General features: G+C 42.8%; 1 protein-coding gene across 1 annotated transcript in view; it reads left to right on the top strand.

Annotated features, from left to right (window-relative positions):
- Positions 1 to 15,622, top strand: part of rcan3 (regulator of calcineurin 3) — a gene marked incomplete at its 3' end in the record, with an annotated part of 56,857 nt that continues 41,235 nt past the window's right edge. Inside the window, exon 1 of the mRNA XM_080750386.1 lies at positions 1 to 90. Coding sequence (XP_080606512.1) covers positions 4 to 90 — 87 coding nt within the window. The 5' untranslated portion in view covers positions 1 to 3. The remainder of the gene's footprint in view (positions 91 to 15,622) is intronic.

The raw sequence follows: 15,622 nt of genomic DNA, 5'->3' as shown, positions 1-15,622 counted from the left end.
GGTATGCCATCGATAAATATGAAATTGGAGATGGTGACCATCATCGCCTGCGACGTGGACTTGGAGGTGTTTACATCCGACAAAATGCAGGTAGGCTACGTTTTCCACTCAAACACACGCGCACTCGCACGCACGCATGCACACACGCGCTACTGTTATTTTGTGACGTCTTCCCTGACTGTTCTCGTGCGGTTCTTGTGCACGGTGCCAGCCAGGGGCGTCATTTTGGGGCAACGCTATAGGGGATGGCAACCGCTACCCCCTAGTGTTCACATGATTCAACCTCAAATCCACTTATTTTATGCATATTCCCTAGCTCTGGTCCATCGCGTCACCTCCCGGTGATGGACCAGAGCTACATATTCCCCAACTCTGAATGGTTAACAGATTGATCTGATTTCATCGCAGTCGATCTACATGTAGTGTATATAATTGACATAATTGTTTTGTTGTGTGCAACCACTAATTTATATTTTATAACCACTTTCAACGTGGCATCCCAATTTTGGGAAAGTCATATTATTGGCCAACATTTTCAAAAATGTTCTCCTTTCGCCCCCCAAACAAATATTTGAAAATAGTTCATCTACAAGCTCTCTCAACGCGGCTGGTAGATCAACTATTTTCACTATTAGAAACAGGGCTAAAGTGGTAACCTATTATTTTTTGCCATCCCCTATTTTTTTAAATTACGCCTCTGCGTGCATCTCTTGGTGACGTTGAATGCAGCCCTCTTCAGAGACCCGTGTTTTATCAATGGGAGCCGCAGCTCTTCAGCTTGCTCGTACAGAATGCTATGCACGATGCTGTCCATTGAATTGACTTTAGAAATGAGAACTTATCTAATACAAGAAGCTATATGTTGTCAGAATATACAGCATATAGGCCTATCTCTATTGTGATCTCTATTATAGTGTCCACCCACCTTTATCTACTGTCTGTATCTATAAAGATATTACACACACACACACACACACACACACACACACACACACACACACACACACACACACACACACACACACACACACACACACACACACACACAGAGGATATATCTATCTAGTATAGCCTACTAAATAGCTACAAAGAAATACAAATAAATACAATGCGGTTGTAGATATTACTATGCGACCGGTTAGGCTATTATTTCTTTGTTCTAGTTTTTATTTAGTTTCAGGTTTTATTGCTCAAGTTACAGAGGGTGCATGGTGGATGTAAAGTGCCATTGATGAATGGGAGGATACATTGAACTACATTTCTCATGCCAAGCACACAATGGCACCAAACATTAGAGACGATGTTAGACGCAGTGGTAGACCCATCATCTTCTTTCTGTCCTCGCCCCACCACCGCCAGCATTGCAGGAGAGCTAAGATAGGTAATTGGTAACTGTCAGTCACTCACCAGTAGGTGTACTGTCTGTAAGCATTGAGCAGTTGCTCTTAAATTGAGCCACAAACCCTGCCTTTGGCATTGTCACCCCACATGTCAGAGGGGTGACAACAAAAAGCCATCAGATGGTCTGGTGAAGATGGTTCCCCCTCTGCTTTATAAAGTGTGTGTGTGTGTGTGTGTGTGTGTGTGTGTGTGTGTGTGTGTGTGTGTGTGTGTGTGTGTGTGTGTGCGTGCGTGCGTGCGTGCGTGCGTGCGTGCGTGCGTGCGTGCGTGCGTGCGTGCGTGCGTGCGTGCGCTTCCCAGAATATTTTCTTTCACCTAGTGTTTTTTTTTGGTCCATTTGTCTGTTTTGACTCATCATCAGAGATGAAGGGAGGGAGATACTAGTCCTGCAGCTCTAGCAGCTCAGTGGTCAGACCACTGTTAAAGCATTCAAACTCATGCGCTCGCGCGCACAAATGCTGCTTTTCTGTGTGTAATTTTTTTCAAATGGAATTAAGCTGTTTCTTAGAACTAACGGCACGCCCCAGCTCCACCTAGGGCTGGGCAATTACAAAAATATCACCTCGATATTGTGACTTTAGACTACCTGTAGATATCTTGGATTTTGGATAGCGTAATATCATCTTTTCCTGGTTTTAAAGGCTGTGTTACATTAAAGTGATGTAATTTTCAGAACTTGCCAAAGCTGTTTTACCTTTACCTACTTAGTTATTGGCATCACTGATGATTATTTATTTATGAAAAATATAATTGTGTCAATATTCTGTGTAAGCACCAATAGTCATCCCGCAATATTGAGGAATATGTTCTAAAATATTTGTCCACTAGACCTTACCCGTTCGAATATATGTGCTGCAAACTCTCCTTTCTTTTCTTTTTGTTGTGGAATGATTCCGCCCTCTACTGGGCTGTATTGGTCACTGCAGTATAATGCATTTTGTGACTGAGTGACTGAGTGACTGACCTCATCTCTAAAATTATATGTAGGATATTGTCCAGGACTACCTTACCCCTTCTGAGCCCTGCAATATCTATTTTTATTACCCAGGATTCCCTCCTTAGCTTGGGGACTATCATCTTGTTTATTGTCAAAATAACGTTAGCAATAGCATGTTCTGCTTGCATGTGAGCGAGAACTAAACTGCTTGTAATGTGATTGAATTGTCAATATGTTCTGCAATCATTACCCCTATATCCATCACACACTACACGTATGCGCGCAGCCACGCACGCACGCACGCACGCACCCACGCACGCACGCACGCACGCACGCACGCACACACACACACACACACACACACACACACACACACACACACATACCTTATAGTCTGCATGTCAGTTCCTATACTGTGTTTAAGGTCTGACTCAGTGGAAAAGCCACACACAGTGTTACACACAGCGTTGTTACGATCTCCAACCACTGCAGACCAGTCAAGGTGAGAGACACCAATCTGTCACCCTGCAGCAGTTGCTGTAATTATGTGATGGCTTTCATCATCTGTAAGACTGCCTTGGGACTGTGGGTGTGAAAATTAGCTGTCAAGCTACCGTAAATCCGACACAACAAACTCTTGCGAGATGGGTGCACGGTCCCCAAAGAACAGATTGTCACGCAATAACTAGTGCTCAGAGTCATAAACATGAAATATTTTGAAGGTATACACATTTATTTACAATTCAGGGCCGATATCCGGGAAGCCTGTTCTGCAGGCAATGCAAGCACTGGATTACAGGTCATCGTGAATGATTCCAGCCAAACCATCACTCCTCTTAATGGCTTGACATATCCGTCAACAGTTGGTTCTGGTCATGGATCAGTCTCAACCGAAAACCTCTGTCAAGCTGTGCTTATCAGGCACCTTTTTCTCAATTCACACAGGGGAAGAGGCCTTTTGTGCACAATTAAAGAGAGCAGGCCAAGGACTGTCTTTGGGATGGCACAACGGAAAGCACTAATCCTGGTTTCTGGCTCACAGAAAGCGATGGGGGAGGACAGATTAAGGCAGGGCACATGGGGAGCGGCCTCTGTTTCAGCTCCTCTCTACGCTGCTTTGCTAGTGATTTTTTTAATCTTTCAACAAGACCTGAAACCATCTGGGACTCAAGATTTTTGTCTTGGAATCTGGGGTTCTGGGGATGGCAGAGTACAATTGTATTCTACTTTGATGTGGAGTACTTTCTGTGAACTAACATTGTATGAAGGCCGCCACTATTTATAGATGTGACTTGGGAAATATTAGGGTATGGCAAGGATGCTTACATGGGAAACATGAATAAATGATGGAATGGATGAATCCCTAGATGAGTGGGTGACTGACTAACAGACCTAAATTTATGATAATTAAGTGTACCAGACCGTTGCCACCGTCCTATTCGGGGACTACGCAAGTCAGTAATGATGTAAGTCGGGAACGATGCAAGTTGAGAATGCATGCCACACCCGGTTATGCAATACCTGTTGTCAAGAGTACAGGCTATACACGTTGTTAGAGTACCCAGTGCAGTACCTGTTACCACATTACTAATAATACATTAAATATTACAATCCAGTAGTTATTTATAGTGGCACCGGACTATTTGGGAAAGAAGTAATACCTGTTGTCAGTGTACCCAATGTGGTACCCACCACAACCAGACGACGATCAACCAAATATGGAGATATGGGATCACTGATGTTGTCAGAAATGGCTGATGTTGATGGTTGATGACGTGCACGGGCAGAAATGGGAAACAGACTGATCCGCAGACAGGCAAACAGATACAGATATTTTGTGGGGGGCATAGCTCAGGGGTAGAGAAACTGGTATTAGAGCACGAAGGGTATAAATCCCGAAGGGTTCCCAGTTCGAATCCGGGCTCCCCCTGAGTTAATGTCGAAGGGTCCTTGGGCAAGACTCTGAACCCCTAATTGCCTCCGGTGAGTAGGTTGGTGCCTTGCATGGCTTCCTCCGCCACCGGTGTATGAATGTGTGTGTGAATGGGTGAATGTAATGCACAATCTATGTAAAGCGCTTTGGATTAAAAGCGCTATATAAATGCACCATTTACCATTTACCATTTTGTGCATACTTGTTGTATTGCGCACACCACCACTTACAGTATATTAGTGCAGCGGCACAAATGTGTGGCAAAGTTCGGCCAATCTGTGGAACCGTAGGCCGGGTTACCCACCATCCATAGACCCCAGACAGACAGATACAGACACAGACATTTGGGGTTTTTCGGATCACAACAACCACTGGTCCATCCAAATTCCCACTTGGTACTGCACACCCGCTACACAAGGCCAACATCCCTGACACACTGACAGATATGGCAGATTTTTATTGAAAGTAGATGAATGTCTTGAGAAAAAGATCAGAGTTTTTTAACCAATCTAATTAACCGAAAGCCCTGATTTGATCTTTATTAAACCATATGAATACCGCCTCTATATCGGATACTAAATGTTTGGGCTCAGTCCATGCTGGTTACATCATTGTGAGCTAAGCAGTCATTATAAGTAGATTAGACAGGTTGTTGTTGCAAAAGTGCAAGACTTGAAGAGTTCATGTAATTTCCAAATGATATAGTATATATTTTCTTTGCCTTGGATGCATTGTTCAACATAGATGACCATTTACATTTCAATCAGACCACTAATCATATTTAAAATGTGGAACTGCTGTTGCTGGCAACATCAGTGATATTTAAAATGTGGAATGTGGAACTGTTGTTGCTGTTCACAATCACTGTTTGGAGTGATAGCAGCACCTATTGTTTCTGTCCCAACATCATTGATCTAAAGCGCCGCTCACTCGGTTCACCAGAAACAATATGTGCTATTGCGTGAACAAAATGGCTTAGTGAATTACCATTTTGTTTTGTGATGTCTTCTGTCTGTGCATTATTTAAACATATTTTCTGTTATAGGATAGTTCTGTATGATGCATTCTATTTGTGTCAGAGTGTTAGAAGGAATATACAATAATCTATATATGTGCATTGTTTTTTTCCTTCCCATGAGTGATTGGAAGTAGTTTGCTTTACTATGGAGAACACAGAATGAGGGAAATGGTACAGCACATGCTATCTGTTGCTTGTTGAGACCAGGGCTGTGGATTGAATGAGTGAGGGTTGATGCAGAGGTTGTATGTGGTAACATTGTCATTATTTACCAGCATCAGCATTCAACGGCACCCACAGGACACACAGTGAAGGTCATACTGTAGCGCAGAACAAGAAGCATGACTCATGCATGTTCAAGCATGCTGCTGCATGTATGAACAGTGCGCACGCACGCACGCACGCACGCACGCACACACACACACACACACACACACACACACACACACACACACACACCAGCAGCAGCAGCAGTAGCAGCGACATTGACATTAAATAGTAGGGTAAACACAGGTATTACCAATGATAGTAATTAGGGCTACAGTAGCCTTACATTAAGACGATCCTGAAGCGACTTCCGCATTGTGACGTGGGTCGACTGCAGGGGCGTCTTACCGTCTTTGTCATACACTCCTGCTGCATGCTCGGCAAAATAGTATCTAGTGGCTCGACACATGCACAAATTGAAAATATAAGACGCCGCCAGAGTTCTCCAAACACTTAGTGACTCTGGCGGTACCTTTGCACAATGTATTAGTTCGTTGTTTTCAATTAAAATAGTTTTTACCAAGTGTGTGTCAGAGTCTCACTCGTTTGGTTAAACATGGCCACACTTATCACGTGACGTTCATACATTCCCCCATTCGCTCATACAAGGACATGACGTCTGTGTATAAAGAATGCACAATAATGCTTCCCAGCCACCGAGAGGCACTGTTGCTACCAACATTGTGGCAAATGGGGAAAAGCAGTGACACTTGGTAAAAACTATTTTTATTGAAAACAACGGACTAATACATTGTGCAAAGTTACCGCCAGAGTCATTAAAGCTATACTATGTAACCTTTTTAATAAAACAAATCTTAAATTGTCCTAATTATTAAATTGCTAAAGTTTTAGAACACCCACTCTGTTCATTTCAGCTCCCAAAGCCTTTTCTTTGTATGTGTTCTACTGAGCCCTGGTGGCCGTGACCGGGGTTGTTTTTCCCGGCAAAATTACGTCATATGCATCATTCTGTACACGTGTCTCCCTACCGGCCAATCAAAGCCCAGATCATACACTGCCGAGCTCTTCAGGAAATACACTGCAGTGTTTACACTGGGCTAGGAGTTTAGCATGTAGCTCCCCAACCGAGGCTCGTAGAGGGACACGAAAGACCTCTATGGATAGGTCTCGGCGAGGCGAGGCGGACGCGGTGGTCTGACGGCCCGATCCGCGCCGTCAGACCACCGAAAAACGGCCGAAAAAAGCAGACGCGACCGCGGTTTGCTATAACGCTACTGACCACTAGTTGAGCAACTTACACAGTATAGCTTTAAGTGTTTGGAGAACTCTGGCGGCGTCTTATATTTTTCATTTGAGAATGTGTCGAGCCACTAGATACGATTTTGCCGAGCATGCAGCAGGAGTGTATGACAAAGACGGTAAGACGCTCCTGGCGTCGTCCCACGTCACAATGCAGAAGTCACGGCAGGACGTGTCTTAATGTAAGGCTAGGGCTACACAGTATGTTCCATGTAGTGTACTGGAGCCTTTCATGCACCACAGCAGCACCCAGACTGGAACCTTAATTAGCATCATTGGTAACACCTGTGTTTACCCTGCTATTTAATGCCAATATTGCCATAAAAAAGGTCTGTTCTGAAATGTGTTTAGTGCCTGATTATGACCTATTAACACTTGATCCTTAGAGACTTGAGAACTGATATAAAATGTTACTCTAAAAGCCATATTTCTGCTTAGGTCTGCCCTCCCCCACACAAAGAAAGCAGTAGTAACACTGACACAGTCATATACACCACAACCACAACAGTGAGTCAGCAGGCCAAGAGACAGAGACAAAACGGTCACCGCTGTCAGCAAACACACACCTCTTTGCTGAGGCAGGATTGAGAAGTTTCCATCAACATGTCATCTCTCTCCATCTGTCCATATCATGTCTGTCTGTCTGTCTGTCTGTCTGTCTGTCTGTCTGTCTGTCTGTCTGTCTGTCTGCCTGCCCTGCCTGCCTGCCTGCCTGTCTGTCAGTGTCTGTCTGTCACTGGTTTCACAGAGTTTGTTTCCAGGCTTGTCATGGAGCCATGCTGGATTTGGAGAAGGAAGCTGGATTTCATGAGCAATCAGTTATTTACAGCGCAGTGCAGTGCAGCAGGAACACCAGTGCAGCTTTGCTGAGATCTGTTGTGGCTTTTATAACCAAGCTTCTTTACCCACACAGTAAAAGCCTTAATTTAACTCTTTAATTTGACTCTTGAGTTAATTTAATTCTAAATTGATCAAATTGGCAGATCAATGTGGGTATATATTTACACCCAGAGACTTCTATTAACACTCAATACTTGTCTTTGTTGGAGAGTTATTGTAGATGTGTACACAACATGCTACTTTTTGGTTTTCTTCCTTCCCCATCACCTCTGTTACACCTTTTCAGTTTTTGTTTGTCAATCAAAATGGTCAAGGGTGATGCAATTTATTTTGCAGTTTGTCTTAAGCCTAGACACTTTATCAACCCCAGACGTTAGAGACCAGAGCTTTGAGCTGGCTGCCAATGCTACTGTAGGTTGGCATCATCATCTTAAATCCTATTAGCTTTGTTCTGAGTCACATTAAATATAGTGAAATATGATCGATTATACAGTTGGCACATTTTTAACAACCCACCCCTGTGTTGTTCTCAGCCTACTTGTGAACAGTGCAAGTTGGAAAAATGCATGCCCCGCCACCCATGCCACGCCATGCATTGTTTTATTCATGCACATATTTGGAGATTTCTGCATCTGTCTGTGATCAACCTGTTCCCATATATGGTGTATATGGCAGGAGTACGTCGTCAACCTTTCTGACATTAATAATATATAAGTAGGTCGGGAGAGGCTTATTGTCGGTTTCAGCTGATAATGCGGAAGTCTGTACCTGTTAATGCGCTAGACCCCTGGGAGATGGATTGCTGAGGTACCATCAGCTCCAAGTACTTCCCGCACACTCCCAGTACTTAGCCTCAGCCCTCTGATCAAATAAACACATTTTGATTATCCACATATACATAACAACCTTTCTTTTTGGAGCTGTGTGCAGCTCCCTATACGTGGCTGTGTGGGTCTGTCTGTGTGTCTGTCTGTGTGTCTGTCTGTGTGTGTGTATGTAGCCTGACTTCGGCGCGTAACTAGTGCCGCACCATTTACGCCACTCGCGCAATATATACATCAAAATGTGCGGCTCGGCCGGGAATGGTGTTCTATTACCTTTCGTTCCGATCCGCCTTACCATGCCGACGTAATCGGCAAAAAACTACGCTTAATTGTCCCCATTGACTTGCAAGACAATGCAAGAAATCACTTTCAAGTATTTTTCTCTCGTAAACCATAGGAGCTACAGTTTCAAACCTCGGAGAGGAGATTCATAATGATTTTAAGAATGAATCGAAAAATAATTACATCACTCGGCCTCATGGTGGCGCTATAACGGCCCACTTTACGTTTTGCCCCGTAACTCTTGAACCGTAGATCGGAAAATTAAAATTCCTTTTTCCCTGGATTCCTTGGGTCAAGACGCATCTCCCCATATAGGCCACGCCCATTTGCGCCAGGATAGATTTTCCGCCATCTTGAATTTTCTCCAAAACACACTTTTTGCTCCTTTTCCTACATATTTTCTTCAAATGTCACAAAAATCGGTACACATGAGCTACACACACACACACACACACACACACACACACACACACACACACACACACACACACAGCTCCACTTCACACGGGTGTGATTTTTTTATATTCTTCTGAAATGTTGTCTTTCACATTGATCATTAGACAAATAACGGGGCCGGCTGGGCCATATACTGTATGGAGGTCCTCTGTCACCTTTCCTCTTTTATACCCACATATCTGGAGAGTCCCTTTTATGCCCAATGACCGTACAGTATATTGAGATATCTGTCAGTCCATGTCATCAGTATATGCCCATATATGGGCAGGCCCTTTTTGTGCCTACATATTGCGCTGACTGATTTGTTTGCTGATGCCATGACATTGAGGTTAGACAACACAGGCCGGCCTTAAACTGGGGTTGCAATGACAATCAATTGGCTCATTTTATTTTGGGCCACGGCCAGAGCCTGACCAGAGCCTTTTCTGGAGGTTCTGGACAACCGCCTATCCGACCGACTCAACAACGAGCACAGCACTCTCTCGGGTCATCTGCAACATGCGTGGCGAATTTGAAGTCGATCGGTGGAATGGTTATCGAGATACAGTATGTGTATTACAGACGTACATACAGAGATTCCTTGCATTTATTGTAAGATTAATATTAGATTATTCACCATGCAATTGATGACAATCAAGGCTTTTCAATTAATCAACCTTATCTAAAAGCACAGTGGCCCCTGGACAAACACTGAATTCTGTTCTTAAACAGCAGCCACTTGTATCAAGCAACAACAACTACTAAACCATGTGGCCATTTATCTTTCTGTGTAACTATGATAATACAGGCAGCAATATTCTACTGGGACTCTATCTGCACATGTAATATGATGACCGACAGGTTAATTCTTATTGGATATTTGACCCTGCTCATTAATAATAATAATGGTATATGTTTTGATTGAGGCTATTAACTCATTTGCTGCCATTTTAACATTGTACTGTATGGCTTTTCTGCCATTTTGTACAATGATATATTTTTTTTATATTTACATTTTTCCTAAATTCTGTATTTGCACGACAATGTCATACAGTGATGAAAATGAAAGAGGACAAGCTCTAGTTTCACCAAAAAAATATAATTTTGTATTTACAATGTACCATTCTATAGTTAGAGCCATTTCAAAACCCTTGTTTTTTGATTTTCCGAGCTTAAAAATCTAATGAAAGGGAGTTATTTAGGTTTTTGTGAATGGTCTTTTTTCAAGCACATAATGCACTTGATATATGTATTTATGGCTTCAGGCACTTAGCAGATGAGTGTACTAGTGTAATAAGTGTAATTGTGTATAACTGGAATTGTGTAATAGTGCTGTAATAGGCCACCTCTTGCCCTTAGGGCGTCTTACTTCAAACAAAGAGAAATACGCTTTTTATATTGGACTCCGACTGGCCCACGATGGTCTGCAATACCTCCTCGCACGCGCGCACACACACACACACACACACACACACACACACACACACACACACACACACACACACACACACACACACACACACACACACACTATACTGTAGGCTATACACACACGTACATAAACGCTATATAGGCATTATATATAATATATATATATATATATATATATATACACACACACACACACACACACACAGTATTTATATATATATATATACCCCCTCTAACTGTATATTATGTTACCCATTTTCAACTGTTTTTATTTTATTGTGACACTTGCTTGGCGAGAACTACGTAAACGTTTCCTATGTGTTTCGTTCTCTCATGCCAATAAACCTCCATCGCCATAGGCCAATCAATCAATCAATCAAAGCCGTTGCTGATCCGGTCTGGGTCTATATCGGATACGGAAACGTTTCTTACATGTATGTGAGTTTGTACAAAACCGGATACAGTAGGCGGGCTTCAGAACGGATCACTGATTAGCCAGGATTCCACCACAGCATACAGCTCCAAGTTTTCCACGGGTACTGGCTGCCCTGGCTGCTACCGAAACAGCACTCAGCACAAAGTTAGGAGGATGAAAGTAAAAAAAGAAATCTACAGCAAATGGAACGATCGTTGCGCTTCTTCCTCATATTCGGCCTCACTGTTACTGGCCTGGGATCCATGTATGCAGGGTTGTCAACATTGGACTGTCAGAATCCAGGAGATTTATTTTTGGGGGGCGCGCGGAACTCCCCAACCGGGGTCTGGGGGGTCCTCTCCCCAAAACGTATTAATAGATATTTTTTCCTGTGTTCTGTTGAATTTTGTGCATGTTTGATACATTTATCAGGCTTACTTTACTAGCATGGGTACAATTTCAGCCTTAAAATGCCAAATGTTGTTGTACAGATTTGATGACTGAAGCAAAAGGACATCTTTAATAATGATTTCTCATCTTTAAGTCATTACTTAAGTGAATATCTGTATGATCTTTCTTGCATGCATTGCCCCCACCCCTAAAGCGGGCGGTCTGGGGGTCCTCCCCCAGAAAATTTTTAACATAGTAGATGTAATTTCCTGTGTTCTGGTGAATTTTGGGAGTTTGATACAAAATCCAGGAGAAATCCAGGAGATTTGCCAATCCAGGAGACTCCCAGGAGAGGGGTTCAAAATCCAGGAGACTCCTGGGAAATCCAGGAGAGTTGACAGTATGTTACAGACAGCTCGTTATACAAAGGACGCGACATATCCTTGGGATTATATGGACACACGACGACACGAGGATCTATTTTTACCGACGCGATTGCTGCAAGATGGGGGGACAAGATGGACATCTCGCTCGTCCATCATCATCTCGACCGGAGGGATAAGGACTCACTCCACAGAGGTTGGCCTCGGGAGTCGGTAAACAAGTCCATTGGCCTCTTTTGCCACCCCGGGACCCCGAAATCGGTGGATATTCCAAGTCTGAAGGAAGCCGCGGTACGTAGATTTATAGTTGTGACTGTGTTGGTTTTGATTTAAAGCAAGGGTGTCGGTTCTGGGCCCTGGGTACAAGGATTCACTGTGGGCCCCCCATGAATGTTCTTCATATGGGGATTTAAAAAATAGCAGATCTACAAGCTTGCAGCTTGTACAACGCTGCAACGCGTTGTGAGCTTGTAGATCTGCTATTTTCAGCATGCAAAACCTGAGAGCAACCAAAAATAAAAGTACTCTTTTCTCCACTAGTCCCTCCTTAAGGTTTTAGTCTAGTTTTTATTTTGATGACGAAATTGTCAATATATTTAGTCTTAGTTTTAGTCATCACAGCTTAGTTTTTATTTCGTTTTTATTTAGTTTTCGTCAGTGAAAAAAACGCAGTCGACAAACATTTTTAGTCATAGTTTTAGTCGACGAAATCAACACTGAACAGCAAAGAACGCCTGCGTTCTCAGACCTTGTTCAGCACACATAACTCATATCTCGCCTTTAATACGATCCGCTGCTATAGCCTACAAAGTTAATGACATAACAAACTCTCACCAGTCGCTAGAGTGAAGGAGAGGGGAGAGGGACGGGGACGGGCCAGGGAGGACTGAGATGGTGACAGTATCAGGTTCTGTGCAGGGTGGAAACCAGAGCTGCGTTCTGCCAGGGTTGAGCGGGCGAGGGGGCCGGAGCATCGGGCTCAGGTGTGCTTCCTCCCCCCAAGTCTGGGCATAAGGCAGGTGGGGACGGGCAACTCACATTGGCCTGAAACCTTAGAGAAGTGCCGGGGCTCGGGTGTCACCTAAAGGTTAGAGCCATGTCCGTTAGGGTGACGTAGAACAAAAGGACAGTCTCCTGGGCCGGGGTGTCTGGTTACGACATGTGCCCATGGCAACTCGGACTATTATGTGATAAGATTAGAGTCAAAGGAAAAAGGCCATGCAATGGAATGTTGACGGAGTCATGCAATGGAGGGCTTACTGTTTGTTGCTAAAAATGACTATAGAGACTTACACAGTCCCCAAACAGAAGGTTCAATAAGATACTGTTACCTAGCAACATAAAATATATTTGTTCCATGAAGTCCGCAGGCATACTGTATTGACCCCTAAATGTCAAAACTCATTAGGGACATGGTTTTGGAACATTATTGGGAAGACAGGCAGTGTTACACTGTAGTACACGTTTTATGGATCACTCTGCAACGAAGTACGAAGTGTTTCTATAGCTTATGATGTATGATGTTGTTGTAGTCGTTCTACTGTGTAGCCAAACATTCCTGCATCTATAGTGCAGGTCCCTACTTCTCCACCGAATAAATCCTATAATGCTTGATCATCAGTGGAGCTGGCTGCTGCATAACAGTGGTGGGGAAAAAGGTACTACACTTAAGTAAAAGTATCAACACTGCAATGTAGATCTTTGCTAGTTACAAGCAAAGATCATGTATTCAAAATGTACTTGGGTAAAAGTACAAAAGTATTTGCATCAAAATGTACTTAATGTACCAAAAGTAAAAGTACTCATTATGCAGAATGTCCCATTTCACGTTTTCAAATGTATACAAATATTTTGAAAATGGCAGATCCACAAGCTCACAATGTGACGCATTGTGATGGACGAAAATGTATAGGGCTGAAGTGGTTAATATGTTTTGCGATAATCTAAATCCAAGTGACTGTGAAACTGTCAAATAATTGTAGTGGAGTAAAAGTACAATATCTGCCTGCTCCGAGATGTAGTGGAGTAGAAGTAAAAGTATTTAAAATTGGAAATGCTCCCGTAAAGTAAAAGAAAAATCCTCAAAAGTCTACTTAAGTACAGTACTTGAGTAAATGTACTTAGTTACATTACACCACTGCTGCATAACCACCAAGGTGACACAGAATGCTACAAGAGGGAGAGAGAGAGAGAGAGAGAGAGAGAGAGAGAGAGAGGGGAGCGACAAACACAGAGAGAGAGGGTGAGAAAGATGAAGAGTGAGAGGGAGACGGGGAGAGAGAGAAGTAGGGAGAGAGTGGTTCAGAGAGAGAACGAGAACGAGAGACCATCCATATGCTGTGATAGTGTAAGGTGAGAGTCGCTGGTGAAGCATCTCTCAACTACCTTATGTAACACTGTGACTGCCATTAGTGTGTGTGGATACACAGGTCTTCTAGTGTGTGTGTGTGTGTGTGTGTGTGTGTGTGTGTGTGTGTGTGTGTGTGTGTGTGTGTGTGTGTGTGTGTGTGTGTGTGTCACGATTATGACATTTTACATGACGATTAATTGTCACTCAAATAATTGCGATTAATGATTTAATTGTGATTTTGTCGTTGACATTTACATTTCTGTTTGGCTTGTAGGCTTTGAAGTTGCACATGGCAGATATATGACACATAAACTAAGTATACAAAGAAATGTCTGACATATTTGACAACTTTATACTTAAAAAAGGACATTGATAGTGGAATTAGCCGATCTACAAGCTCACAACGCGTCATCGCGACGCATAGTGAGCTTGTAGATCTGCTATTTCCACTATTTTTGAAAATGTTTGAAAATATATGAACATTTTTCAACATGTGACGATTATGACAAAATAATTGTGATTATGTCAAATAATTGTGATTATGTCAAATACTTGTGATTAGACGATTATGTAATAATTGCGATTAGACGATTATGTAATAATTGTGTGTGTGTGTGTGTGTGTGTGTGTGTGTGCGCGCGTGTGCGTGTGTGTGTGCGCGTGTGTGTGTGTGTGTGTGTGCGTGTGTGTGTGTGTGTGTGTGTGTGTGTGTGTGTGTGTGTGTGTGTGTGTGTGCGTGTGTGTGTGTGTGTGTGTGTGTGTGTGTGTGTGTGTGTGTGTGTGTGTGTGTGTGTGACCCAAGGTATTTGTAGGCCTAAACAAAAAGTAGATTATAAATATTAAACAGTTTGAATGTATCAGACAGTAATACAATTACGGCTGTGCACTGTTTATTATATTAATTGAGTGGCAAAAAGAAATATCCTGGAGGGGTCAGAACAAAATGTATACTTTATCTTTTGGATCGGGTTGGCCCTGTGTGTGCGTGCGACTGTGCATGCATGCGAGCGGTCATATGTGCTCACAAGCCCGTAATGACGCCTACGAGGAAATGCTTCTGCCTCCATAAAAAATACAAACAAAAAACCCCATAACAGCTAGATTGGTGGTAATAGGATTAATGTGTCCTTGTGTGCTGTAAACTGTTTTCAATCTCAGAGTCATGGACAGACTGTCCCCTGAGGGAGGTCTAGTGTGGAAGAAGTACGTTACTTTGCTTTTCGTAAAATTTGCAATACCACAATGTAAAATACTCTTATTACAAGTAAAAGGCCTGTATTCAAAATATTTGGCTACCTGAATTAAAGTACAAAAGTATAGTACAAAATATACTTAAAGTATCAAACGTAAAAGTAGTAAAATGTTTGAAAATTAAATAGCAGATCTACAAGCTCACAGTGTGAGCAAATAGCCCATGTATAAAATAGGACTAAAGTGGTTAAGAGTTAAGATCTGT

This window comes from Nannobrachium achirus (genome assembly GCF_963921795.1).
Source record: "Nannobrachium achirus genome assembly, chromosome: 20".
In the NCBI taxonomy this organism is placed as follows: domain Eukaryota; kingdom Metazoa; phylum Chordata; class Actinopteri; order Myctophiformes; family Myctophidae; genus Nannobrachium; species Nannobrachium achirus.
The sequence above is the reverse complement of the archived record's forward strand: the minus strand, read 5'-3'. Positions and strand labels throughout refer to the sequence as shown.